General features: G+C 53.2%; 14 protein-coding genes across 14 annotated transcripts; 10 read left to right on the top strand and 4 right to left on the bottom strand.

The window, feature by feature from the left end:
- Positions 1-252: 252 nt before the first annotated feature.
- N7510_009614 (uncharacterized protein) lies at positions 253-1,648 on the top strand (the record flags this gene model as incomplete). Its single annotated transcript, XM_056981539.1, has 3 exons — positions 253-513; positions 540-682; positions 1,417-1,648. 3 exons carry the CDS (start codon positions 253-255, stop codon positions 1,646-1,648), a joined length of 636 nt encoding a protein of 211 aa, XP_056829375.1.
- Positions 1,649-2,452: 804 nt separating this feature from the next.
- N7510_009613 (uncharacterized protein) lies at positions 2,453-3,136 on the top strand (the record flags this gene model as incomplete). Its single annotated transcript, XM_056981538.1, has 1 exon — positions 2,453-3,136. One exon carries the CDS (start codon positions 2,453-2,455, stop codon positions 3,134-3,136), a length of 684 nt encoding a protein of 227 aa, XP_056829374.1.
- A 187-nt stretch (positions 3,137-3,323) lies between these two features.
- N7510_009612 (F1F0 ATP synthase subunit 5) lies at positions 3,324-4,194 on the top strand (the record flags this gene model as incomplete). The annotated part of the gene is made up of 3 exons (XM_056981537.1): positions 3,324-3,491; positions 3,619-3,933; positions 3,991-4,194. 3 exons carry the CDS (start codon positions 3,324-3,326, stop codon positions 4,192-4,194), a joined length of 687 nt encoding a protein of 228 aa, XP_056829373.1.
- Positions 4,195-5,870: 1,676 nt separating this feature from the next.
- Positions 5,871-6,260, top strand: N7510_009611 (uncharacterized protein; the record flags this gene model as incomplete). The annotated part of the gene is made up of 2 exons (XM_056981536.1): positions 5,871-5,950; positions 6,014-6,260. The coding sequence occupies 2 exons, from the start codon at positions 5,871-5,873 to the stop codon at positions 6,258-6,260; spliced, it is 327 nt and encodes a 108-aa protein (XP_056829372.1).
- Positions 6,261-6,274: 14 nt separating this feature from the next.
- Positions 6,275-6,723, top strand: N7510_009610 (uncharacterized protein; the record flags this gene model as incomplete). Its single annotated transcript, XM_056981535.1, has 2 exons — positions 6,275-6,524; positions 6,587-6,723. The coding sequence occupies 2 exons, from the start codon at positions 6,275-6,277 to the stop codon at positions 6,721-6,723; spliced, it is 387 nt and encodes a 128-aa protein (XP_056829371.1).
- Positions 6,724-7,344: 621 nt separating this feature from the next.
- On the top strand, positions 7,345-8,473 carry N7510_009609 (aldo/keto reductase; the record flags this gene model as incomplete). Its single annotated transcript, XM_056981534.1, has 2 exons — positions 7,345-7,750; positions 7,806-8,473. 2 exons carry the CDS (start codon positions 7,345-7,347, stop codon positions 8,471-8,473), a joined length of 1,074 nt encoding a protein of 357 aa, XP_056829370.1.
- Positions 8,474-8,496: 23 nt separating this feature from the next.
- On the bottom strand, positions 8,497-10,077 carry N7510_009608 (Zn(II)2Cys6 transcription factor; the record flags this gene model as incomplete). Its single annotated transcript, XM_056981533.1, has 4 exons — positions 8,497-9,192; positions 9,247-9,411; positions 9,461-9,973; positions 10,027-10,077. 4 exons carry the CDS (start codon positions 10,075-10,077, stop codon positions 8,497-8,499), a joined length of 1,425 nt encoding a protein of 474 aa, XP_056829369.1.
- Positions 10,078-10,306: 229 nt separating this feature from the next.
- N7510_009607 (acetylornithine transaminase) lies at positions 10,307-11,789 on the bottom strand (the record flags this gene model as incomplete). The annotated part of the gene is made up of 2 exons (XM_056981532.1): positions 10,307-11,611; positions 11,661-11,789. 2 exons carry the CDS (start codon positions 11,787-11,789, stop codon positions 10,307-10,309), a joined length of 1,434 nt encoding a protein of 477 aa, XP_056829368.1.
- Positions 11,790-12,029: 240 nt separating this feature from the next.
- On the top strand, positions 12,030-12,443 carry N7510_009606 (succinate dehydrogenase assembly factor 4; the record flags this gene model as incomplete). The annotated part of the gene is made up of 1 exon (XM_056981531.1): positions 12,030-12,443. One exon carries the CDS (start codon positions 12,030-12,032, stop codon positions 12,441-12,443), a length of 414 nt encoding a protein of 137 aa, XP_056829367.1.
- Positions 12,444-12,648: 205 nt separating this feature from the next.
- On the bottom strand, positions 12,649-13,776 carry N7510_009605 (hydroxymethylglutaryl-CoA lyase; the record flags this gene model as incomplete). The annotated part of the gene is made up of 2 exons (XM_056981530.1): positions 12,649-13,449; positions 13,513-13,776. The coding sequence occupies 2 exons, from the start codon at positions 13,774-13,776 to the stop codon at positions 12,649-12,651; spliced, it is 1,065 nt and encodes a 354-aa protein (XP_056829366.1).
- Positions 13,777-13,982: 206 nt separating this feature from the next.
- On the top strand, positions 13,983-15,345 carry dph1 (2-(3-amino-3-carboxypropyl)histidine synthase; the record flags this gene model as incomplete). Its single annotated transcript, XM_056981529.1, has 2 exons — positions 13,983-14,127; positions 14,231-15,345. 2 exons carry the CDS (start codon positions 13,983-13,985, stop codon positions 15,343-15,345), a joined length of 1,260 nt encoding a protein of 419 aa, XP_056829365.1.
- Positions 15,346-15,754: 409 nt separating this feature from the next.
- On the bottom strand, positions 15,755-18,026 carry N7510_009603 (uncharacterized protein; the record flags this gene model as incomplete). Its single annotated transcript, XM_056981528.1, is given in 2 exon segments — positions 15,755-16,192; positions 16,206-18,026. The coding sequence occupies 2 exon segments, from the start codon at positions 18,024-18,026 to the stop codon at positions 15,755-15,757; spliced, it is 2,259 nt and encodes a 752-aa protein (XP_056829364.1).
- A 1,368-nt stretch (positions 18,027-19,394) lies between these two features.
- N7510_009602 (uncharacterized protein) lies at positions 19,395-19,935 on the top strand (the record flags this gene model as incomplete). Its single annotated transcript, XM_056981527.1, has 4 exons — positions 19,395-19,441; positions 19,496-19,585; positions 19,639-19,787; positions 19,847-19,935. 4 exons carry the CDS (start codon positions 19,395-19,397, stop codon positions 19,933-19,935), a joined length of 375 nt encoding a protein of 124 aa, XP_056829363.1.
- Positions 19,936-20,384: 449 nt separating this feature from the next.
- Positions 20,385-23,933, top strand: N7510_009601 (uncharacterized protein; the record flags this gene model as incomplete). The annotated part of the gene is made up of 9 exons (XM_056981526.1): positions 20,385-20,508; positions 20,566-20,581; positions 20,632-20,654; positions 20,725-20,842; positions 20,894-20,993; positions 21,049-22,495; positions 22,545-22,644; positions 22,693-23,478; positions 23,531-23,933. 9 exons carry the CDS (start codon positions 20,385-20,387, stop codon positions 23,931-23,933), a joined length of 3,117 nt encoding a protein of 1,038 aa, XP_056829362.1.
- Positions 23,934-24,077: the final 144 nt, after the last annotated feature.

Here is a 24,077-nt window from a genome sequence, read left to right as displayed (position 1 = left end):
TCGATTAATAGTCGGGCGTTATGGCAATAATGCAATTGAACCCTAGCATTCCTGTACTTGTTGTATACAGCTCTAGCGACAGTGGGGGACCGACGCTTTTACAGGCTTCAGCTCTCTGCTTGATTTCGTCGAAGCCGTGTTTACTTAGGCGGCTCCCAGAGAGGCGAGAATACGAGCGTTCTAAACAGGCCCCCCACCTCCCACCTCCTACTTCTCTTACGGGCACCCTTCACGACATTTCGTGCTTTAGCTATGGCTGACCCGTTGTCCGTTCTAGGCACTGCCTTGAGCGTGATTTCGTTGGGACTCCAAATGCGTGAGGAGATCGTATCCTATTGCCGGGCATGGCGGGGCATCCATCAAGAGCTCCAAGACGTGGCAAACAAAGCGGACGGCCTAGAAGCACCACTCGAGGCGCTGCGGGAAATAATCCAGGAAACGCAACTCACCGATCCAAAGATCGCCGAGGACCTACAGACAAAACTCGGGGCACTTCGTGGTGGCATTGAAAGAGTACAAGCATCCATCGATAAATGGAGACCCGCGATCTCCCCGAAAGCGTCCGCGACAAAATCCGCGCCAAAGGAAAAAGGGCGGCGTATCCTTTTCGTAAAGATATGTTGCGCGAGTTGGCCAATGAATTGGACAGCATCCAAATCAACCTGCACACTACTCTCCATGTGTGAGTGAGCATAGCACGTCGTCATTTGCTGGATTGTGCCCAGCAGATTGTTGACGGTTATTGCAGATTTTCAGCACAAAATACACGACTCATCCCGTCATTAGTGCTGATGCAGGCGAAGTTGCTTCGTGAAGTCCAGGCGATGGTAGGCATTCACTACACTCAGCTGCAATGCACGCTAATTTCTCCCTAAAGCATTTAGAACTACAACAGAATCCCAAACAGTCTTCACCACCGCCACCGGAGTTGCTCCTCTCTTGGTGTGATCAGCAACATGAGGTGATGCCGAAACGTCGATCGAATCCAGTGGTCCAGAAATACTACCGATATCACAGTCGCCTCTTGGGACTCACCATTGCGGCATCATTCTCTCTGACAAGAGGCGCCGGCGGTCTGTCCATTGCCCCGTCACTGAGTTTTCAAGTCCCTATATCGCCAAACGACCCGGGGTTTCGTACGCTCGGTTTATATCCGTTGTTTGGGAAGGACCTACCTCCTGCTGACTTCGTGGACAATACGATAGAGGAGCTTAAATATTTATTCGGGACACGCAGATTGACTCCGTCTGATATAACCACAGGCGGTGGCTCTCTCTTGGATGTATGTTTACCCTCAGATGTCTTTCTATATATGCCTTGTTATTGTGAGGTCTAACTGGCATAACTTAAGGTTGCTTGCTTCGCGTTTTTGACAGGCGCACAATGGCATTCTGATGCTTTTGTTGAATTCTCAAGGCTTTTCATGTTCTTGATCAGTCAAGGCGTCTCCTTGGACTCGACTCGCACCCAAGGCACATCAGGGCTAGATTACTTCGTCGGGGCTGTGAAGCTCGGCGATGAGGAATACCGGTTACTTTCGCGGTTGATCGAGTGCGGCGGGGTTATGACTATTGGTGCAGCCTCGCAATCCCGGATAAGCAAGGAAAATATGCGCCGTGTGCTTCGTGAGAACGAAGAGGGTACGTAACCCAAGTTTAAGAGAACTCTTTTTCACGTATTGACTTGCTCAATAGTAGTTATCATTCCTGATGTTGCGAAATGTATCATTGAAGAATCCGAAGAAGGTTTACTGCATGTGCTCCGGTCAGGCAGAGCTTCACCCAACGACCTTATTGGGAAAACAACATTACTAAAACTAGCTATCGGTTGGAGCAGAGGCGTACAGATTCTTCTAGAGGCAGGATCTGACGTGAACGAGTGTTTTCGAATATCTCCCTTGACGCTTGCGATCCGCGGAGGCTACTACGAGTCGGTGAAAGTATTACTGCAGGCGGGTTGTCCGTTGAGCGTGAACGACATATCCGAATCTGAGCAAGCCAGTGGCTGGGAAAAAACCACCTCGCTTCTCATCTCCGAACTAGCATCCCGGCGCAGAAGATTATTAAAAGTCGCGCAAGCTCACCTGTCTCAAAAAACACTTGCTCAACTTGGAGTAAACAATGACTCCTCTATTCCCGACGTGACTGCATCACGGATATACGAAGCACTGGTTGCCCAAGATGCACCCCTTGATTCATCACTCCAAGTGTCCAGCCCTCCACGCTCAGTATACCATCACCTCTACCTACGCACCCGGACCTTAGATGAGCTATACGAGGCTGGTTTCGATAATGTCGAGCTACCAGATTCATCAGGTCGAACTCCTCTGATGGTCATGGATAAATGGGCAGGACTGCGCAGGATCACACAGGAAAGAGCCAGATGGCTTATTTCAAAAGATGCCGACCCTTTTCGGAAGGTGCCTGGGACTAATGCGACAGTTCTTCACCTCATGGGTATCTACAGCGCCGAGTGCTTGCATCCGGAATTAGTGCATTCGTTCCTCTTGAATTTCCAATCTTTCAAGTCCCAGAATCCTTTGGAATTTTTGAAGTTCATGTTCCAGGTATCGCAGCAGGACAACTGTATTTGCGCCTGCTCACCAGGCGGATGCACGCCGTTCTCCGCAGGGCTACGACATCTGCTCCAGCACCCGTCCAGATATTACCAGATGAAGGGCCGTAATCGATTCCCAGAACTACTTCAATTTGTCATCCGCCAGTCTGAAAGGAGCCTAGAATTCGACCAAGTGATCATCCGACTGATGACTTTTGACGCGCTCGATCTGAGACATACGTGTTGTCGCAAAGGAGATAGTCTGCATGAGGACTCGATTCTTTATTTAGAGGAGACCGAAATTGATGAGATTCGGGACGAAGAGCATTTGCTTCTGGAAGACTTTGAACGCCTATTCGCTGAGCTCTCAGCCAAGTTTGAGAAGTCTGGCCTTCTCATCATGGAATTCTTACAGGGCCCTTGGTATCAGCGCATGGTGGAATTTCTTTCTCAGTTGGATCCCTATGATGAGGAGTACGCGAAGGGTCACCGGAGCATTGGGTTGAAAGTCGAAATAACGGAAAGCATCCCTGACCGGGTATCTCTGCTGGTGGGTTCGAAAGTGGAAGAGATTCTGTAAATAGTGGGTTATGTAAGCCACGGAATACTGAGTCAGCCACGTGACCACGGGAAAGAGTCGGACGACAACTCAGTCTGCATCTTCGCCCATTGTCGCACTCCCGACTGTCGCATCTGCCTCCCTTCCACCACCACCTCAACTCCTGTTTCCTCCCTCCATTGAGGCTCTATCCTGGTCAATTGACAACATGTTCTCCGCTCGCGTCGCCCGCGCCGGCCTGCGTGCCTCCGCCCAGCAGTTCGCCGTCCCTCGCACCGCTGCCATCAACGGCCTCCGCTCCTATGCCACCCCAGCCCAGAGCGTGAACCCGCCTGTGGCCCTCTTCGGTGTTGACGGCACCTACGCCACTGCTCTGGTACGGTTTTTGTGCATTGCTATCGCATTGCGTCTACCCGGTTTCCCCGGCCCCTGCTCGCCCCCTCTTTCTGTCATCTTGAACCACACATGCAAAAAGAGAAAAACCCAGCTGACATCCCCTCAAGTTCACCGCCTCCTCCAAGTCCTCCGCCCTCGACCAGACCGCCAAGGCCATCTCCAACCTCGGCGAGACCTTCAAGTCCGACCCCAAGCTGTCCACCATCCTCGGCACCCCGACTCTGAGCAACGCCGACAAGCAGCAGATCACCCAGGAGCTGCTGAAGATCGCCGGTGCCGATAAGTCCGACATCCTTAAGAACTTCTTCGCCACCTTGGCTGAGAACAACCGCTTCGGTGCGCTGGAGGGTGTGTGCGAGAAGTTCGCGACTCTCATGAGCGCCCACCGTGGTGAGATCGAGCTTAGCATTACCAGTGCTCAGGTAAGTCCCTTCCTTCCCTGATTATCAATTGCCACGGAAACTCATCGGCGTGAATAGGAGCTCGACGCCAAGACCGTCTCCCGCCTCGAAAAGGCCGTCGCGAAGTCCGAGTACAGCCAGGGCAAGAAGCTCAAGGTCGTCACCAAGGTCAGCCCGGATCTTGTGGGTGGTCTCGTTGTTGAGATTGGTGACCGCACCATCGACCTGAGCGTGTCGTCGAAGATCGCCAAGATGAACAAGGCTCTGACGGATGCCTTGTAAATTGCCCGTGGAATGTAAAATAGCCTCATGGTGGGGGATTTATGCAGGATGAGTTGTTACCTAGACATAGCATCGTCCGTTGGATTGACTTGAAGTGGTGATCGCCCAAATCAGGGTTTAGAGAAATTCCCTTTGTCTTTCTTTGTTGGTTTTGTTTCATTATGTGAATTGCAGATACATTTCTCCCAAACAGTTGCGCTCTGTAGACCCAGCTCCGCTGATGGCCGATTTATCCTGGACTCGACCCTTTGGCTTGGTATTTCTGCCCCTCTCTTGTTGGATAGTCCAAGGATCACCCCCAGGACGTATGAGACAGACTATTGACCGTATTGGCCTGTGCCGCTTTGGATTTATCCCTGCCGTTCAACATTGTCTATCTGTACTATAACCCTATAGTTGGATCATACGAGTCTAGCCGTGTTGGATAGACTATTTCTTAGCGATGTAGACTATATACATCTTAGTAGCTATACCATAGATGATGGCTCCCTAGTATGAACTTATAAGTGAAAAGTAAAGTACGAATTGAAAACTGATTCCCCTCCAGACACACAATCCAGGCGCTCTCTATGAACCAAACACCCAGAGCTAGAACTTGTAATACCTCGACTACTTAGAAAATAATTCTGGCCCTACGTTATTTTGCAAGCTAACATGCGACGGTACTGCTATCCATTACGGGAGAGCTTCTCTCATAATTCCTCCAGCTTACCCTCCGTATCGAAGATTTTGGAATCGAACGTGCAGAAGAGGGCGTTCCTGTTTGTCTGCAAGGGGCCGATTCCCCACCCCTTGCCACCCCTGCATTTTCTGTCACAGCCCCCTATATGTTCACTTTCTCATCACACGCGTTGGAAGTAGAGGAAGCCGTTGGGCCGCTTATGTGGCTTGACAAGGAGCTCCAATAATGTAATTAGATTGTGGCTTGTCTGTTGTAACATAGAGACTCATGTGCTATCCAAAAGCATTGCCTCATTTCATATGACGAATTATAAGCTTCCTTCCCTCTACTGTTCAATCGGTCTTCTTTGTGATGCTGCCACTGAGTTTTTCCAATTGAAGATATTCTCGCTTAGAAAGGGAATTGATCTTTGTTAAAACTCAGCAAACATCATTGAGAAATGAATGCGAGGGTAAAAAAACAAGTCCAAGGATGGCCACTTGGATTCACTTTGGGTCATGTTTACCTTACTTTGGAAAATGAGACATGCCTATTATCAAAATGATAAAGAACTAGGTTAGTTAGGTTAGCTTAGGTTAGGTCAGTTAACTAGTAAACTGTTAGGATGGTTATTAGGCAACTCCTGTGCTGCAAGGAGAAAGAATTGGATCGGCTTTAACCAGAATCGAGGGTTTTAAGTGCCGATCCTGTCATCTTGGTCCCTCATTCTTGAGAATTTGTATTTATTGCTATATCGGGTTGATCTGCATTCAACATTCAATGTAAATCATTCTTAAGACCTTGTCACATCACTAGGCTACCCTCCAGTAAATCTTTCCAGATAAATACAAAGTAATAAATAATACGAACCACCTTACGATTGTTGAACGCATCGTCACACAATGCAAATCCCCAACTCCTGGGTCTTTCCGATCATCTCAGCATCTATCTGGATAAGTACGGGGATTATTTAAGTTACTATTGACAGCGTCGTTCTGATATCGAGTCTTTAGCAATGTTATTCGCAATGATAGGCCACTGGATCATGGTTGGGAAACCAAAATATGACAGAATGAAGTCAGGGCAGACCATACCGTTAGCACCCTAACCAAGGTATCCTCGCGAGCTAAGTAATTTCGACTAATAAGACTGTACTAGATTTATCTCTGATATAGGAGCTGGGGAACTAAAGCCATTGTTCATGATCGGATGTATCGTCACCATGCTGTTTCTAAACATGGCTTTCTATCAATCTTTGCATTTCAAGGGAAATGCAAACCAGGTCTGCACATATATTTCATCTCTCTTCACAGTTATTGGGAGCCTTGGATTGATCATGTTATCAGCTTTTGATAACATTGATCACCAATTTGCCCATGATACTTTTGTGACCATATTCATGTAAGTTCTTCATCTACAATGTTCGTACCTATCGGTGAATTATTCTCACAGTTTAATAGGGTGGGATATCTAGTCAGTGCAACTGTAATCTGCATAGATTCCTTCTGTTTGAGTTCCCACAGGCCACAAAAGCATGAAAAGATGCCCATGGCAAGCTTGATGATCAAGTTTTCCTTTATCATTATTGAACTCGCCCTTATATTGGCCTTCCGTTACACGGAACAAATCTCCTCCGTCCCACAAAACACAGCCGCGATTCTTGAATGGGGTAAGAAACATATTTTCAGTTTTATATTGCTTCTATCAGTTCAAGGCACTAATATTATGTAGTCATTGCCTTCGCCTTTGCAGGTTACATCCTGTCTTTTGTGATTGATTTGATCCCTTCTGGTCCTAGGCTTCATCCTTTCCTCTCCAGCTACAAGCAACTCGAGATGAGTATGGATCTACCCAGGCTCTCGGTTTAATGGCGAATGTGGAGGCCTCCTAAGAACTGGCCATTATGAACGACCTTGCCGAGATATTCATCGGCCCTTTTGTTCTCTGACAAGCCTTGCCTTCGGCTGTCCACCAGAGAAGGACTATTCCGATTTTAGTCAGCCTTAAGATATTCATACGTGGATCGACAATAATCCTCACAACAAATGGGCTAGCGTCTCGCAGATCTGTCCAACATATGAGGGTTGGGCTGGTGAACATGGATATAATGACGGTCGGTTGTTAGCTCGTCCGGGGATTGTCAATGTGCGCCACGATATAACGAAAATGGTGACAGCTTGGAACCCGCCCGTTGGCTATCCGGAGCACCCATGAACTGTTCATAACATTTGATTAATACCCATTATGTACGTCCCTAATTATAATCATTAATGATGTCCTGTCAGATCGAATTGAAGTACATTCCAAGGTATCTAACCGCACACTAGGCCGCATTAGGAAAAACCCGCGAAGTACTGCTTTCTGATAATCGCACGAGCTGGATTTAAGGGTAACGCCGTGTGGAAAGATATCTGGAATAAATATAAAAGAAGGCATTCACCCCCGAATCCAACGGTGTATAAGACACACTTTCTTTCTATTAATTCAAGATGGCCAATTTCCCCTTCCCCTCATCCCTTCAGAAATCCCTCGCTGACACTAAAGTCGAGTACGTTCAACTCGGTTCCTCGGGTCTGCGCGTGTCATGGCCCATCCTCGGGGCAATGTCTCTAGGAGCTCCCAAGCTGATGCCGTGGGTCCTGGATGAAGAAACATCCCTGTCTGTCCTCAAGGCTGCCTACGATGTCGGCATTAATACCTGGGACACGGCGAACACGTACTCTAATGGACTAAGCGAAGAGGTCATTGGGAAGGCCTTGCAACGGTTTAACATCCCGCGCCAGAAGGTCGTTATTATGGCCAAGTGCGCGTTTCATGTCGGTGATGAGCCGGACGTTATTGGGCCGCTGCATGCGAAGGAGTTGAATCAGAGTAAGGACTATGTTAATCTCGGGGGTGAGTCCATGTACCATGATTCAATTATTGCATTGATATTGAACAAATACCATAGGTCTATCGCGAACTGCAATCTTCGCAGCAGTAGACGCCTCCCTTTCCCGCCTGGGCACCTCGTACATCGACGTCCTCCAGATCCATCGGTACGACGCCCACACTCCGCCGGAAGAAACAATGAAAGCGCTACACGACCTCGTGCAGTCCGGAAAAGTGCACTACATAGGCGCTAGCTCAATGTGGGCGACGCAATTCGCGCAGCTGCAGTTCCTCGCCGAGTCCCGCGGCTGGACCAAGTTCATTAGCATGCAAAACTACTATAATCTCTGCTACCGCGAGGAAGAGCGCGAGATGATCAGGTTCTGCAAGCAGACGGGCGTTGGACTTGTGCCGTGGTCGCCACTTTTTGCGGGGAGGCTTGCTAGACCTGTCGGGTATGATCTGTCGGCGCGCTCAAAGAGGCCCAGTCCGCACCATCCTGGTACGACGCTCGTTGATGAGGAGATTATTAGACGGGTGGAGGAGGTTGCGGGGAAGAAGGAGTGGAAGATGAGTCTTGTTGCTTTGGCGTGGTTGAAGAGTAAAGGTGTTGTGCCGATTGTGGGTATCAATTCGGTTGAGCGAGTTCAGGAGATGTGTGAGTTGAGAGGGAAGATGTTGACGGATGAGGAGGTTGCGTATCTGGAGGAGCCCTATAAGGCCAGACCCGTTGCTGGTCATTCTTAGGTTGAAGGTGGTGTAGGTCGTCTCTAGAAATTGAACTCTCCACTCTCAGCAACCGTGTGAAGACGATCGGCTCCAATGACACTCGCGACTGTGTGCAGTCGGTCCTGCAGCCATTTTCTCTGAGTTGTCGGAACTGCTTCGGTGCTTACAGCCACTGTCAAGGGCCAGGCGAGAACAATGGCCATCTTTGGCGTGATGTTGTGTTCGGTGGTTGCCACGTCGAAAAAGGAAGGGATACTGTGGCATAGACATGCTGTAAGAGAGCTGATGTTCGCCTGGCACTGTTCCAGCTCCGTACCCATGGATTGTGTGATACGGGACATGGTGGAAAGTAGGCGTATGCGTAGACTGTTTATAATCAAACGAACAGCCCGATACCGATTCAAAGTAGCAGCATAGCCGCGGCTTGTGTAGCAAGGCAGGGAATTCTCGGTATATGCTGAGCCTAAATTCTCGAAGAACGTCCAGTCTGAGGGAATGCGCTGGGTCCATTCGACCAACGCAGAGTCCAATTGCCGTGCCCCTAACACCAACTCATCCAATTGGCCTAATTGGAATATAGAGACCCCGGCTTGCAGACAGTTCTGAGCTTTGGCTCGAATATCTGCAACTTGAATCATGAGGGTATCAAGTTCTGATATCGGACTGTCCTCGATATATAGCGCGTCATATTGGAGCCATTTTGGAAGAGAGACACCACGAAGGATGCACGAGCGGATCTGAAAGCCTGGTAAGTCAAAGCGAAGGGCAGTTTATCAAAAAGGAAACCTTACTATGGGCCTTCGGAGAGCTCTGTCAAGATCCGTATTTTGGGAAAATCCCTGCTGCTGCCGAGCCTGCAACAGACCCACGATGCCTGTACAATGGTACGTGCTCCTCCAGCCCGTAGAGCCAGCTTTTGCAGATGACTGACTTGAGGAAGGTTGGCGCATGATATTCTGTAAACCCGTTAGAACAGCTTCATGTAGGAGATAAGGTAGGGCAGACATCGTAATTAGCCATCAGCAAGATCGCAACAAGAAGCTGATCAATCGTCCGATTAGAAGGAGCCGCAATCTCCTCCCGGATTCGCGCAATACTCTTGCCATACAGCCTCTCTGCATCCCCCAGAGCCCGGTTCACATTCCTCGCTAGTCCGAAGACAGCAAGTGAAAACGCAGACACGGCAAGCTGCAGACTCGAGTTCGGGGCTGCACAAGTCCAGTAGCGGAGTGCATAGGTGCCGTATTCGAGTCCAATGTCAAAAAAATCATCGGGCCACGCGGTGAAATGCTCAACCCAATAGTGGAATGCATGGGTCTCGAGTGGAATAGTAGGTGGGGATGCAGGCGACGAGTTTATCACGGCTCGTGTGACTATATGTCCTCTCGGACGACGTGGCCGGCCTTGAGCAAAGGCATTCTCACTTCGAAATGACAAGCCTGTTTCTTCGTTGGATCTCCAGACACAGGATCGACTTGCTTTGCTGCACCGGCTACAGGTGGGTCGGATGGAATCGCACTGCAATGTGTTCAGTGATGGATAAGGGTTTCTGTCAGAGATTCGCTGTGTACCTTGATGCGACGCCTCTTGCATGTGAGGCATCCTAGACTTGGGAAGCCCATGATTGCGCGAGGATAAAATTATGTGGATGACAATCAGGTTAGCAAATGTATGTGTCGGGCTTTGGGTTGATTATCTCCGGACACCTCCGGACACCGCAACTGGGAAGATCCAATAAGAGAAAACAATGAAACTTTTGCTCTATTCTATCTATAGCAGCATAGGCGGCCACAACGAAATGGTATATCAAACAATGCAACGAAGAATCCGAAAAGAGCCAGAGAGAAAGGCTCATGACTGGAGAACAGCGGCAAGGGCCTGGTCCAAGATGCCCAGACCCGTCTTGATCTGTTCCTCTGTGACAGTCAAAGCAGGCACGAAGCGAATGCACCCACTGCCCGCCGTGATGATCAAGAGACCCCTCTCACGGGCGGCGTTGACAATATCGCCGGCCTTGTCGGCATACTCGGGAGACAACTGCGCGCCAAGAATCAGGCCACGGCCGCGAATCTCTTGAATGAGATCCGGGTACTTCTTCTCCAGGACCTGGAATCCAGACATAAACTGCGCTGACTTTTCCTTGACGGAAGCCTGCAGCGACGGCGACGAGAGCCGCTCCACGATGTGGTGTGCCACGCGGCAGGCCAGCGGGTTTCCTCCAAAGGTCGTGCCGTGGTCGCCCGTCTTGATGTGTGGAGCAACGGTCTTGCCAGAGATGATGGTTGCGCCGATGGGAATGCCGTTGCCCAGTGCCTTGGCACTCGTCAAGATGTCTGGGTGCGCAGCCTGTCCTGAAGCCGGAGTCAGGGACGGGTGGGCGTGAGCCCAGAAAGCGCCAGTGCGGGACAATCCGCACTGAATCTCGTCAAAGATCAAGACAGCCCCGACCTCGTCGCAGCGCCTGCGAAGAGCTACGAGGAACTCGGGTGTCGCCACGTTGACACCTCCTTCACCCTGGATCGGCTCGATGATCACACCGCAAGTCTTGTCCGTAATGAGGGTCTGGAGCTGCTCGATATCATTGTAGTTGCCGTACTTGAACCCCGGCACCATGGGCGAGAATGGAGTCTGGTACTTCGGGTTCGGGGTCGCGGACAAAGCGCCCATGGTGCGACCATGGAAGGAGTTGTGGAACGAGACAAACTCGTGTTTGGCGCCTGACTCGTCCAGAGACCGGCCAACCTTGCGGGCAAACTTGATGGCGGCCTCGTTGGCCTCGGTGCCGGAGTTAGAGATGAAGACCTGCGCTGCATCGCGCATCGCCCCCGACTCGTGGGTCAGTTTAATCAAAGACTGACTCAGAGCACCAGTCCAAGGATTGTGGTAGAGGTTGGAGGCGTGAATGAGAATCTCAGACTGTTCCGCAATGATCTGTGCAATCTCCTGGTCACAATGGCCGAGGGAGTTGACCGCAATTCCAGCCGTGAAATCCAAGTACCTCCGATTCTCCATGTCCCACAGATAAACACCCTGTCCCTTCATCATCATCGGTGTCGGGCGAACGTAGGTCGGGACCATGTAGGGTGTGCGCTCTTGGATAAAGGACATGGTGAGGGAATCAGGCGCAGGATCAGGATTAGGGAGCGCGGCCTCCTTCTGTCTCGCTGTTAGCCGTGGCCTGCCGTGGGTTTGAGCCATTCCATACCAGTGCTTGTGCCTTCATATCGTGAGCGGCATTTGACGCCCATCGGCGCTGCAGCGGTGACTCAGTGACCGCAGCAGAGAACTTGCACGCGCGAGGCAGGCGGCGCCCGGCGACACGAAGGGCAGACATGGCGAATTGAGAGTGCACACGATCGAATGGGCCTCAATTGCGCCGGACACAGTAGTTAATACTTTCAATGTATGAGTCAATAAGTGAGCACAACCAGTGGAGCAGAAAAGTGCCGCGATAACTAACTATCGGGATCGGCGAGTCGCTCCGAGTTTAGTCACCTGCTTCTTCCTACTCTTCTACCCACTCTCTCACTAACTTACGCTCTCAACACCCAACACCCAACACATTTCCTTCATCATGCTGTCCTCCCTCGCTATTCGCCGCACTATTTCCCTCTCTCTCCGACCGACGGCCCCCCGGCTGTTTTCCACCACTCAAATCCCGCGCCAGGCAAATAAGCCCTCCAATGCCTTCGGCAGCGGCCCAGCTCCGCCACGCCTCCCCAAGGAAGAACAAGAGATATTCGAAGAGCTGCAACGACGCTCGACGGGCGCCTTCAGCACACCACAAGTCAACCAGTCCCCGCAGACGGAGATCAAGGCCAGCGGCGATGGTTCCGAGCTACACCCAGATGCGCCGGCGGGCTTGAAGCCGGAGTTCGACGGTGAAAAGAATCCCAAGACGGGCGAGGTGGGTGGACCGAAGAACGAGCCGTTGCGATGGGGGTCCGATGGGGATTGGAGCTATGGTGGGCGGGTGACGGACTTCTAAGGGACAGCCATCGCAATTTGGAATATAGCTTGAGGATTGCATGGATTGGCGTTGGTTGCCTCATCATTATTTTCACGTTGTTGTATATTATCACCGAGTGGAGTACTTTTGTATTTGTTCATTCCAATTGTAGTTACGCTGAGAAGAATCATTCACCAGTTTAAGAGACTCCAGGGCTATAAAACAGTCAAGCAGACCGTGTGTTTTATGTTGACAATCGAGCGAGCGTCGCTTTCCCGGCCCGGCTGCCGTTGGCTCTGCCCAGCTCCTCACTGATCCATGAGCCAATCCGCGACATTTCCTCCAGATTGATCCCCGTGTGCATGCCCAGGCTGTGGACGGTATGCACCAGGTCCTCTGTCGCGACATTTCCCGTCGCGCCTTTGGAGTAAGGGCATCCACCCAGGCCGCCCACGCTACTATCGAAGATGCGCACACCATGCTCTAGCCCCACAATCGTGTTCACCAGGGCCTGGCCGTAGGTGTCGTGGAAATGCAGTGCCAAGTCCGAGTTGGCAATTCCAGCCGCCTTGAGCGCTTGCAAGAGGGCCATCGTGCGGGGTGCCGTGCCCATGCCCGTCGTGTCTGCCACCGACACCTCGTCTGCGCCCATCTCCAGCAGCGTGGCGGTGATATCAGCCACCTTGGACGGGTCGACCTCGGGTCCTTCGTAGGGACATCCCAGCGCCACCGAGACATACCCTCGTACCCGGATGTTCTTGGTCTTGGCCAGGGCGACGATCGGCTTGATCCGCTCCAGCGACTCAGCGATGGTACAGTTCGTGTTGGCTTTGGAAAAGGCCTCAGTGGCGGCAGCAAATAACGAGATCTCAGCGGTTGTCGCTGACTTGGAATCCGAGCCTGCCGGAACGCCTGTCGAGTCCATGACTTGGACCAGGCTCTCCAGTCCGCGGATATTAGGAACGAGATAGTTGTATGCGATTGTCTGTTTGGATGGGGGTGGCGAGGTTAAAAGGTGCTGGCAAATCTCGGCAGTGCTTGCCATCTATGCCGGTCAAATCGTCAGTCAGTACTTGCTTACCCGTCAACTAGACAGAGGGTTGCGCACCTGAGGAACCCATTTCGCAGGCACAAACGAGCCCGCTTCAATGGTAGTCACGCCTGTACCGGCAAGCTTCTCGATCAACTCGATCTTTGTCTCCAGCGGGATCGTCTTCTTTTCGTTCTGCAGGCCATCTCGAGGACCGACTTCGACCACGCGGACATGGTCCGACGTTAACCGAGAGTCGGTAGCAAAACGGCGTGTGCATAGGGGGGCACGAAGGGGGGCACGAAGGGCCGAGAAAAGACGCATTCGAGGTCGAAAGGCCATGGTGAGAGAGAGCCAGCCAAGCGAGCAGCAGAGGAGAGAACCGACTCGGAAGAGAGCAACGTAACCAGCAAGAAAGACATGGGGGGCAATGCGGAGACAACGCTTAGCCTGTTGAGGACTAGTGCGGGCCTGAGTCAGCGAGAAGAAAGTTGGCCGATCATCTTTCTGATCGTCTTTTCTTCTTTCTTCATCCTTGTATATTCGCCATGGAGGAGTCCAGTGTCACGACAGATGCGCCTTCGGGCTCACAGCTGCGCCAGCCCAAGAAGAGATTTGTCGGCCGACGAACCGCCCAGGCCCGGGACTCGCCCGGCTCAACCGATGTTGAGTCGTCAACGGCCGTCCAGAAAGGTACGACCGTTTGATATACTCAACTTGTATGTATACTCACGAAACATGTTCTCTCCAGCTGCCCCCAGGCGTACTCCACGCACCCTGAACCAGGTCCCGCCAGAGATTCTTAACGACCCCGAGATCCAAGCTGCAATCGAGCTACTACCCAAAAACTACTCTTTCGAAATCCCAAAAACCATTCACCGCGTGCGCTCGTCAGGCGCCAAGCGCGTGGCCCTTCAATTCCCCGAGGGCCTACTGATTTTCGCCACGACCATCTCCGACATCCTCACCCAATTCTGCCCAGGCATCGAGACCCTGATCATGGGCGACGTCACCTACGGAGCCTGCTGTATCGACGATTACACCGCGCGGGCCCTGGGCTGCGATCTGCTAGTCCACTACGCGCACAGCTGTCTGATCCCCGTCGACGTCACAAAAATCAAAACCCTGTATATCTTCGTCGACATCAGCATCGACACAGACCACCTTATCGCAACTCTCGAGCGAAACTTCCAGCCAGGCAAGACCATCGCCACCGTCGGCACAATCCAATTCAACGCCACGCTGCACGGCCTGAAACCCGTCCTCGAGCGCGCGGGCTTCCGCGTCGTCATCCCGCAAATTACACCGCTATCCAAAGGCGAAATACTAGGCTGCACGTCCCCCCAACTTTCCGACTCGGAAATCGATATCCTTCTCTACCTCGGCGACGGCCGCTTCCATCTCGAATCAGCCATGATCCACAACCCCTCCATTGCCGCCTACCGCTACGACCCGTACTCGCGCACCCTCACCCGCGAGTCCTACGAGCATGAAGAGATGCACACCCTCCGTCGCGACGCGATCAACTCTGCGAAAACAGCACGCAAATGGGGGATTATTCTCGGATCGCTCGGGAGACAGGGAAACCCGCACACGATGGCGATGATCGAGAACCATCTGCACGAGCGCGGCATCCCGGTCGTCAATCTATTGCTCTCGGAGATTTTCCCGGGCAAGTTGGCTGCCATGTCGGAGGTCGAGTGCTGGGTACAGATCGCCTGTCCCCGTCTGAGTATTGATTGGGGGTATGCATTCCCGCGGCCGCTGCTGACGCCGTATGAAGCGCTGGTCGCGCTTGGTGTGCGTGAGAATTGGGATAAGGCGAACAAGGGCGTGTATCCGATGGATTTCTATGCGAAGGAGGGTTTGGGGAGGACGAAGCCGGAGCAGGCGTTGAGTGGTGCGGCTTGAGGGTGGTTCTTGTTGCTTGCATTGATGATCAAAGAAAATAGATATACCCCCGGAAATAACGGCAGCCGGCCTGTCTTTGAAGCGGATGAGACGATACTAAAAATGAGATACATGGCTTGTTGAAGGTGTACTTGATGGTGTTTGTGTGGTCGCAGACAGATATAGAGAAAAGAACGCGAAGCTAGATCCGAGCATAATGTTATTTCGTGTATCTCTGATTTATCGAGAGGGATCTCGTTCCTGGGGCCATATGGGATTGGGACTCAACTTTCCACCCGCGAAGCCACAGAAGGAACACACCACCTGTCTACAGCTTTATGTAGATGCATGGGTATAGAACAGTTTACAGTAGTCATTAATTCAATTCAGATCCTAATCAGACACAGCATTACAAGCCTCCAGCCATCCATCACCCCTTAGCGTCATCCGCACTGTCGGTATTGAAATCACTAGCACTGCCGCGCCGGAGAGACAGTATGTTCTTGTTGTTGGCCAGCTCATCCGCTGTCCGCTCGGCTGCACGCCACCGGTTAACCGCCTGCTCGACATCATCGAACATCTCCAGCGAGTCCTGGATGATCCCGCCTTCGTCGCCGTCGCCTCCGGAAGTCTCGGTGCTCTCACGAGTGTTCCGGTCGCTGATCATCGGGAAGGCAGGACCGAAACCACGCTCGGGGATGGGGTTGAACATGATAGCATTGGCAAACATGCGGGTGAGCTCTTTCTCCAGCTGCGCCGAGTTGACGATACCCTTGGGCGGTATCAGATCCTCTGTTTTGGGTAATTGGAGCATGCCACTCCTCGTTGGCGTCCCCGCTGCGGGAGCGGGGAGACTCGCCGTCACCGGCTGGGGTACTGACTGCCTCGGCTGCGGCGGAGACTGCTTTGCTGGCCTGGTGAACGGCGGATTTGATAGACTTCAAATCCTGTGGACGGTAGATAAGGTCATGGTATCCCGGCGCGTCTCGTTCTGTCAGAGGCTTTGCGAAGATCGAAGCGAGTTTATGCATGGTCACGTCGTTCAAGATTGTCTGAGCAGTCCGGTGGAAACCACGAGCACACAGGACATATCGCGTCGTGTCAATTTTCGGAGTCTCGGGGGGAAGAGGCTCTTGTTCCAAGGCTTCACTAGGGCCACGTTTGCGCTTAGAGCGACTCTTGGCGAGTGGTTCATCCTTGCGGGACCGCAGGTCACGGTCCCCGTCTTCTGGAGGCTCGGGAGATTCCTCGTCACGCGAAACCACAGACTGCCTGCGACTGCGCGACGAAGCGGCGCTCACAGCACGCTTCCTTCGGCCCGGCTCTTTTTCGGTTTTGATTTTTGGGCCGGCCTTGTCCTCGGCGGCAGCGGCACGTCGAGTCTTCTTTGCGGCACGACCACCCCGCATGGAGGTTTCAACCTCATCACCCGGAGAAGGGGCTCGTTCACTGATAGGACTGACATCATCTGGACCAGGGCGCACGGGGGATACCGGCGATCCGGGGACGCTCAAATGGGGAGTTCTTCTCCATGGTGTGGAGGAACCAGGAGTGTCAATGGACAACCGTGGGCGTGAACCACGACGAGACTCCGAGAACGATAGGGCGGTGGCACTTGGCGTTTGGGACATACGAGCATGCCCGATGGGTACTGGGGTGTGAGCAGCCGATGCACCCGGCGTTGATGGAATTAGTGGAGGCTGCGCGGTGGAAATAGGTGGTAACGGCTGCTTGCCAGTCGTCTGGCCAACTTGTGGTGCAGCCGTGCCGGGAGTAATGGCGGGGTATGGAGATTGAGGAGATGGTTCCAGCTGCCATTGCTGGAAAGTCGGTTGTGCTGACACGCGCGGAGTAGCTGTAGACTCGGTAGAAACTGCAGGACCTGGTTTTTCAGCGGGTGTCGATGCCACAGGAACATTGGCACGTGGTGGAAGTTGGGATGGATGGGCGGCGGTTGCCCGCACAGCTTGAGCCGCTGCTCCTGGTGTTGCTGCATCGACTGGCTGTGCCCGTGGCGCAATCGCGGGTTGAGTTCCTGGCAGAGAGGGCTGGCCATTGGTGGACGGTGGTTGTGGTTGTCCGGCCTTCTCTGGAAGAGTCGTCACTTTTGTAATGTCATTGACGGATGGTTGAGCTTCCTGTACTGTAGCGGCTTTCTCTGGAACAGGTCCTGCCAACGCTTTGCCTGTTTCCTCAGGGTGCGGCGTCTCTTCCTTTACATCAATGTCCATCGATTCAGGAACGTCCTCCGGTTTGGCAGATTCCGCCTTGTGCGCTTCCTTCTGCAGTCGATCGAGTTCATTCTTGATTTCGATGTACCTCTTCTCATCATCTCTGATTTCCTTGGTGACGAGCTCCCGATACCTCGCATACAAATGCGACACGAGTTCCGGGATGAGCTTCGCATGGGTGACTCCGTCGGCGAATCCGTCCGGCTTTGGGCTTGAAATCTTGCGCTTTTTGGGGTTGCTAGCGCCTGAATTATCCCGATCATACCCATCGCGCAGGAGTGTCGCGTACAGATCCTCCAGGGCCTCCGAGCTGAGTCGGTCTGCGTTGAAGGCTACATGTTGGCGCACGAAGGGGTTGCTGCGCAACAGGGCCGAAATGGACCCAAAGCTGGCTGGGCGATCATCGGACGTCGCCAGGGACTGGAAGAAGAGGAGCGACTCAAATGGAGTGTAGGCCGACAGAGGAGGCATCCCCCATTGCCCGTCCGATCGGCCGCTGGGGGATAAAGGTTTGGGGATTGGGGCCACGGTGACAAGTCACACGGGCCAACTGGGGCGAGAGGACTTTGGTCGGAGGTCTGTCAGTTGGAGAAGCGAGCGCGACCGACCAAGGACCAGACAGGCATAGCCCCTTCAGTCCATGCGCGCAAGGGGAAACGAACGGGGGAGGAACAGGAGTGAAAGAAGGGGATGAGAAATGTAGGCGCGTGGATAGAGGAAGGAAGAAGGGCGAGGCGAGATGGAAAGGCGGTGGGGGGTGGCGGGTTGGAGGAGGATGATGATGATGGAGAAAGAGCGCGTGGTTGGAGATGGAAATCGCGAACGGCCAAGGTGTACGGAAGGTCGAGGTGTGCAGACTCGGCGTGGTGCGGGTGCCTCAGGCAGCAGTATGGTCACGTTGGTATTGGGACGGTAAGATACACATCACGTGGATGGATCGGCAGTCATCCTTGGTTGCCGGGCGATCGAGTAAACAGACACGGGAGTATAGGATCGTAGGTCGACGGGTTGGAGATGCTTAGTCCCTCGGATTCTGCCCGTCGAACCACTGGTTGAAGAAGAGTACTATGGTTGTTAAATGGTGATACCTCTAAACTACACCCAGACGGTTCACCCCACGTTGGACGCTGTCAGGGGCTTCATGCTCCAACTAGCTCCCGTTCGCCCCTTTTCGGGCTAACTCCTCGCCGGCACGATCTGGGAACCCGCGGGACCGCCTCGATCTATAGGGATACGACATGAATTCAGAACGTAACCAATAACTCGTAGTACCTTGGTCCCTCCCAAAATCTGGAGCTTCGCAACAGTTATCCCTTGATGTCATGACATTGCGGTGGAGATATCCTGGGCGGCGACTAGTAACATAGTCGGTGGGCTCGTTACTAGTCCTCGCGATCATCGTCCTCTCACTTCTCCCTCTTTTTTCCCCTCTCCCTACTATTCTCCCTCCTCTTCCCACCGCCCAACCCCAGTGCAGATTCCGCGTCCGTGTGTCCCTGACTATCGATATTCGTCGACCCCCCTACTCCTTCCGGTATGTCCCTCCCCTGATATCCCGATCGCCGAGGATGATGATCGAGGGGTCCAACTGACGGGACCAGGCACACTCGATCTCTGGCCGGAACCCGCTGTCTGACCGATTCTCAGCTGGTCCTGGTCTCGACGATTCCTTTATAACCCTCTCTCTAATTATAACCCGGGGTCCCTGGCGTTTGCCCCGCTCAGGGTCGCATATACAAACCAACCCGCTCGACCGCCTGAGAGGCACCCCTGGACTGTAACACGCGCCGCGATTCTCAACCAGTGACAGTGTGCGCAGGCGGTTCTCGAATCTACATCATGTCCAACGCGGAGCAGGAATGGAAGCCCAGGGTTCGGCCTCAGTCGTGCGTCCCCCCGTGGATGGTGTTCTAGGACGTGGCGTTAACGGTGCACGGTAGGACCATGGCGCAGGCCTTCTCGACAGCGCTGGACAGCGCCTTCTCCTTGGATTCGGAAGTCGACGATCTTTCCAATAGCATTGACCAGAAGTGGGTTTTTGAGTCTCGCGGCAGTGCTTCCCTGGAGCTAATCACCGCAACAGAAAATACCAGATGATGATCCAGAGCCGCCAGCTGGAGGAGCTGCAGGCTCGGATCCGCGAGGCGGAGAACCGCCTCAAGATGCGACAGTCGGTCCAGCTCGGGGCCAATGACGTTCCGGAGAAGATCGAAGAGGAGGGGGCGGAGAGTGGTGAGCTATTTCCGATCGTAGGATGTCCTGTCTAGGGTCGCTAACACCTCACCCCCCAGCTGCTCAGCAGGACAACCACGAGTCCCAGGCCCGGGAGCAGCAGCAGAAGCAGGAGGAGGAAGAAGAAGGAAAGGAGAATGACTCGTGATTTTCATCCTGTGCCAGTTCCGCAGTCCTTCTTGTGTTTCCTCTTTTCTTTTTTCTGTTATATACTCAGAATGGACCTCGCTGGACCGGTGGGAGAGTCCAGTTAGCGTGTTAGGGATTGTTTTTCTGTCTGTCGTTTTGGATATCCACTTCCCGAGGGGCTCGGTCGCCCAGCGCCGGAGTAAAGTTGCCCAGCCCGAATAATCCTGCTTTTGTCTGCATCCTGTACCTACTTATCAGTCGAGATCCCAATCGGCCCAGCCCGCACCCAATCACAACCCCCAGATCAAAATCCCGATAGGATCCACCCATGCCGTCATGCGCAGCCGGAGCTAGAACCAGGTCTGCCCCTCCATCCTCCCCCCGGACTGCTGTCTTCCACTTCTGATTTCCCCCCTCTCACACCCTCTCCCTGCCATTGCTCGTCGCTAGCCCGATCAGCTCTCCGCCATGGTGTTGATCGACAAGCACGAGTACCTCACCGAGGAAGAGAAGCGCCTGAAGGAGGACCGCGAGCGCACGAGGTACTGGAAGCACTGGGGCCCGTACGTGGCTGAGCGACAATGGGCGACCGGTGCGTTTGACTGATCCTCTGTAAAGGGCAATTATGCTAACGGGAGTATCGATCTAGTGCGCGAGGACTATTCGTAAGTGATGGACTCGGAGAATTGCAGAGAGCAGAGCTAACACGACCCAGTGCTGATGGCGACGCCTGGAGTTGTAAGTCTCCTGGGATGAAATTTTTTTTTAAAAAAAAAAATATTTCAAAATAGTTGCTGACTATGCTCAGACTTTTCGCATGACCATTCGCGGTCGCGGACCTATCGCTGGGGTGAGGATGGCATTGCCGGTGTCTCGGACACCCACAACCTGCAGAACATCGCGTTCGCATTCTGGAACGGAGAGGAGTAAGTGCAGTCGACGCTGGAATTAAAGAACCGGGACTGATCTCGACCAAGTGATTTCCTGAAAGAGCGCCTCTTTGGCCTGTCGAATCCGCAGGGCAACCATGGCGAGAGTGTCAAGGAAGCCCATTTCCATGTCGACAACACCCCGACGGTAAGGACTATCACTAACGATGGTGCTCAATTGTGACAAACTGACCTCCCTCCAGCACTCCTACATGAAATTCCTCTACAAATACCCACAGAAGAAATTCCCCTACCAGGAATTGATCGACGAGAACGCCCGGCGAGACCGCACGGAACGCGAATACCAGATCCTCGACACAGGCGTGTTCGAAGAAAACCGGTATTGGGACATTTTCATCGAGACGGCCAAGGAGGGCGACGATGAGGAAGAACTGCTATTTCGGGTCATCGCGTACAACCGGGGGCCCGAGCCCGCCCCGTTGCACATTGTGCCGCATGTCTGGTTCCGCAATACCTGGTCCTGGGGCTACGAGAAGCAGCACGAGAAGCCGATCATCAAGAAGGACGGGTCGCTGGTGGTGAAATCCCACCATGACAAGCTCGGGGACCGGTATGCCTGCTTCGCGCCGTCGCCGCCCGTCGGGTCGAGCGATGAAGATGTCCAGCCGCGCATGCTCTTCACGGAGAACGAAAGCAATAACAAGAGATTGTGGGATCAGCCAAATGATCAGCCGTACGTCAAGGATGCCTTCCACCGTCACATTGTCGACGAGGAGAAAGGCGCCGTCAACCCGGCCAACGAGGGCACGAAATGTGCGGCGTGGTACGCCTTTGACAACGGCCAGGAAGTGCCGCCGGGCCAGTGTGCCGTCGTTCGCTTCCGCTTTTCTCGGAAAAAGGAGGAGTTTGTCGACGAGGAAAAGCTGGACAATGTGATCGAACAGCGGCTTGCCGAGGCCGACGACTTCTACTATCGCATCAACCCGTTGCCCATGAGCGAGGATCTGCGCAATGTCCAGCGCCAGGCCTTTGCGGGAATGATGTGGACGAAGCAGTACTACCACTTCGTCTGGGATCAATGGAGCAATGGAGATCCGGCGGAAATTCCGCCTCCCCCGGGACGTAAGGATATACGTAACCAGCAGTGGCGCCATATGTACCTCGATGATATTCTGTCAATGCCGGATTCGTGGGAGTATCCGTTCTTTGCGGCCTGGGATACTGCCTTCCACTGCATCCCGCTGGCTATGATCGATCCCGACTTCGCCAAAAAGCAGCTGGACCTCTTGACACGCGAGTGGTACATGCACCCGAACGGCCAACTGCCAGCCTATGAGTGGAATTTTGGCGATGTGAACCCACCCGTGCACGCGTGGGCCGTGTTCCGCACTTTCAAGATCGAGCGCAAGATGTACGGCCGACAGGATCTGGACTTCTTGGAACGTGTTTTCCAGAAGTTGTTGCTAAACTTCACATGGTGGGTGAACCGCAAGGACGGGGATGGTAAGAATGTGTTCGAGGGCGGCTTCTTGGGTCTGGATAACATTGGTCTCTTTAATCGCTCGGAGCCCTTACCCACCGGTGGTGTCCTGGAGCAGGCTGATAGTACAGGCTGGATGGCGTTTTACTGCTTGTGCATGCTCAATATTGCCTTGGAGTTGGCCAAGCATCGACGGACATATGAAGACAGTAAGCCGGCGCTTTTGATTTTGTGTCTCCATGCTGATCGTCATTCCAGTTGCATCCAAGTTCTTCGAGCATTTCATCCTCATTAGCGACGCGATGACTTACCGATCTGGAGAGGATAATATCAAGTCCCTCTGGAATGAAGAGGATAAGTGAGTGTGAAATGTTCTCAACTCAAGGATTAACTAACAGTAAGCCAGCTTCTACTATGATGCCATCTCCTATGGAGGACCGTGGACCCAACAGCTACCCGTGAGGTCACTAGTGGGCCTGATTCCGTTGTATGCAGTGCTCACCCTAGAGCCCGAGCTTATCAACAAGTTTCCCTCGTTTAAGCGCCGATTGAACTGGTTCATTGAGAACAAGGCGGATGTCGCTGAACGCAACATCGCCAGCATGAAACGACGCGGGAAGGATGACCGGTTGCTCCTGTCGCTCGTGAGTAAGGATCGATTGGAGATGATCCTGAAACGCATGCTCGACGAGACCGAGTTCCTGTCAGAACACGGCATCCGCTCCATGTCCAAACACCACGAGAAGAACCCTTACTCCATGGAAGTTAATGGCCAGACCTTCAAGGTGGGTTATGTGCCGGGCGACTCAGACAGCTCTCTGTTCGGCGGGAACAGCAACTGGCGCGGACCGATCTGGCTGTGTGTCAATTTCCTGTTGGTTGAATCGCTGCTCCGCTTTTACATGTTCTATGGCGATTCGTTCAAGGTCGAGTGCCCCACGGGCTCGGGCGATTACATGCACCTGGGCCATGTGGCCGAGGAGATCCAGCACCGGCTGCAGCATCTTTTTGCGCGTAACGACGAAGGCCGCCGCGCTGTCAATGCCAATTCGGACCTGCTCGACTTTGATGAGCACTGGAAGGACGTCCTGTGGTTCCACGAGTTCTTTGACGGCGACACCGGCCGCGGCCTAGGCGCGTCGCACCAGTGCGGCTGGACTGGGTTGATCGCCAAGGTGATTCACGACACGGGGTAAGTCAACCAATCCACCATACACCATAATATTCAAGCTCACGAGTTTCAGCATTAACTGCCGTCTCCCACAAACCCCGCGCTCTCCCTTCGCCGCGGCATCCCACTACTTCGACGATATCTTCTCGCGCACCGGCCGCCCGCAAACCCCGGGGCCCCGCAGCGTGCGCCGGTCGTCCATTACCCGGTCAATTGGTAACCGAAGCGATTTCAACTCCACGATCGCAGGAGATATGACACCCGGTGCATCGTCGACTCTGGACGAAGACTTCAGCAGCACTAGTCCGCAGAGTCGTCGCGGCAGCGCCGCCCCCGGATTGGATGGCAATGACGAGCATCTGAATCACTATGTGGCAAGCCAGCTGCAGCGGGTGCGCAGCTCGGCGTCGATGGCGGCGTATGAAGATGAGTTTGCAACTAAGCTCGAGAAGGAGAATGGGGAGAATGGGGCTTGATTTAGATACGGTGATGATATTGAAAGTGATCTACTTCGAAATATACACAGCATAGATGGTGCTAGCACTCCTTTACATTTTTGAATACACCATACTACACGATTTTATTTCCTAATTGCTCAACTCTCCCCATTTCACTCCGTA

The sequence above is a fragment of the Penicillium lagena genome (genome assembly GCF_028827675.1).
Source record: "Penicillium lagena strain IBT 129212 chromosome Unknown utg000007l_segment0_segment0, whole genome shotgun sequence".
Classification (NCBI taxonomy): Eukaryota; Fungi; Ascomycota; class Eurotiomycetes; order Eurotiales; family Aspergillaceae; genus Penicillium; species Penicillium lagena.
This window is presented reverse-complemented; position numbering and strand designations above follow the sequence as displayed.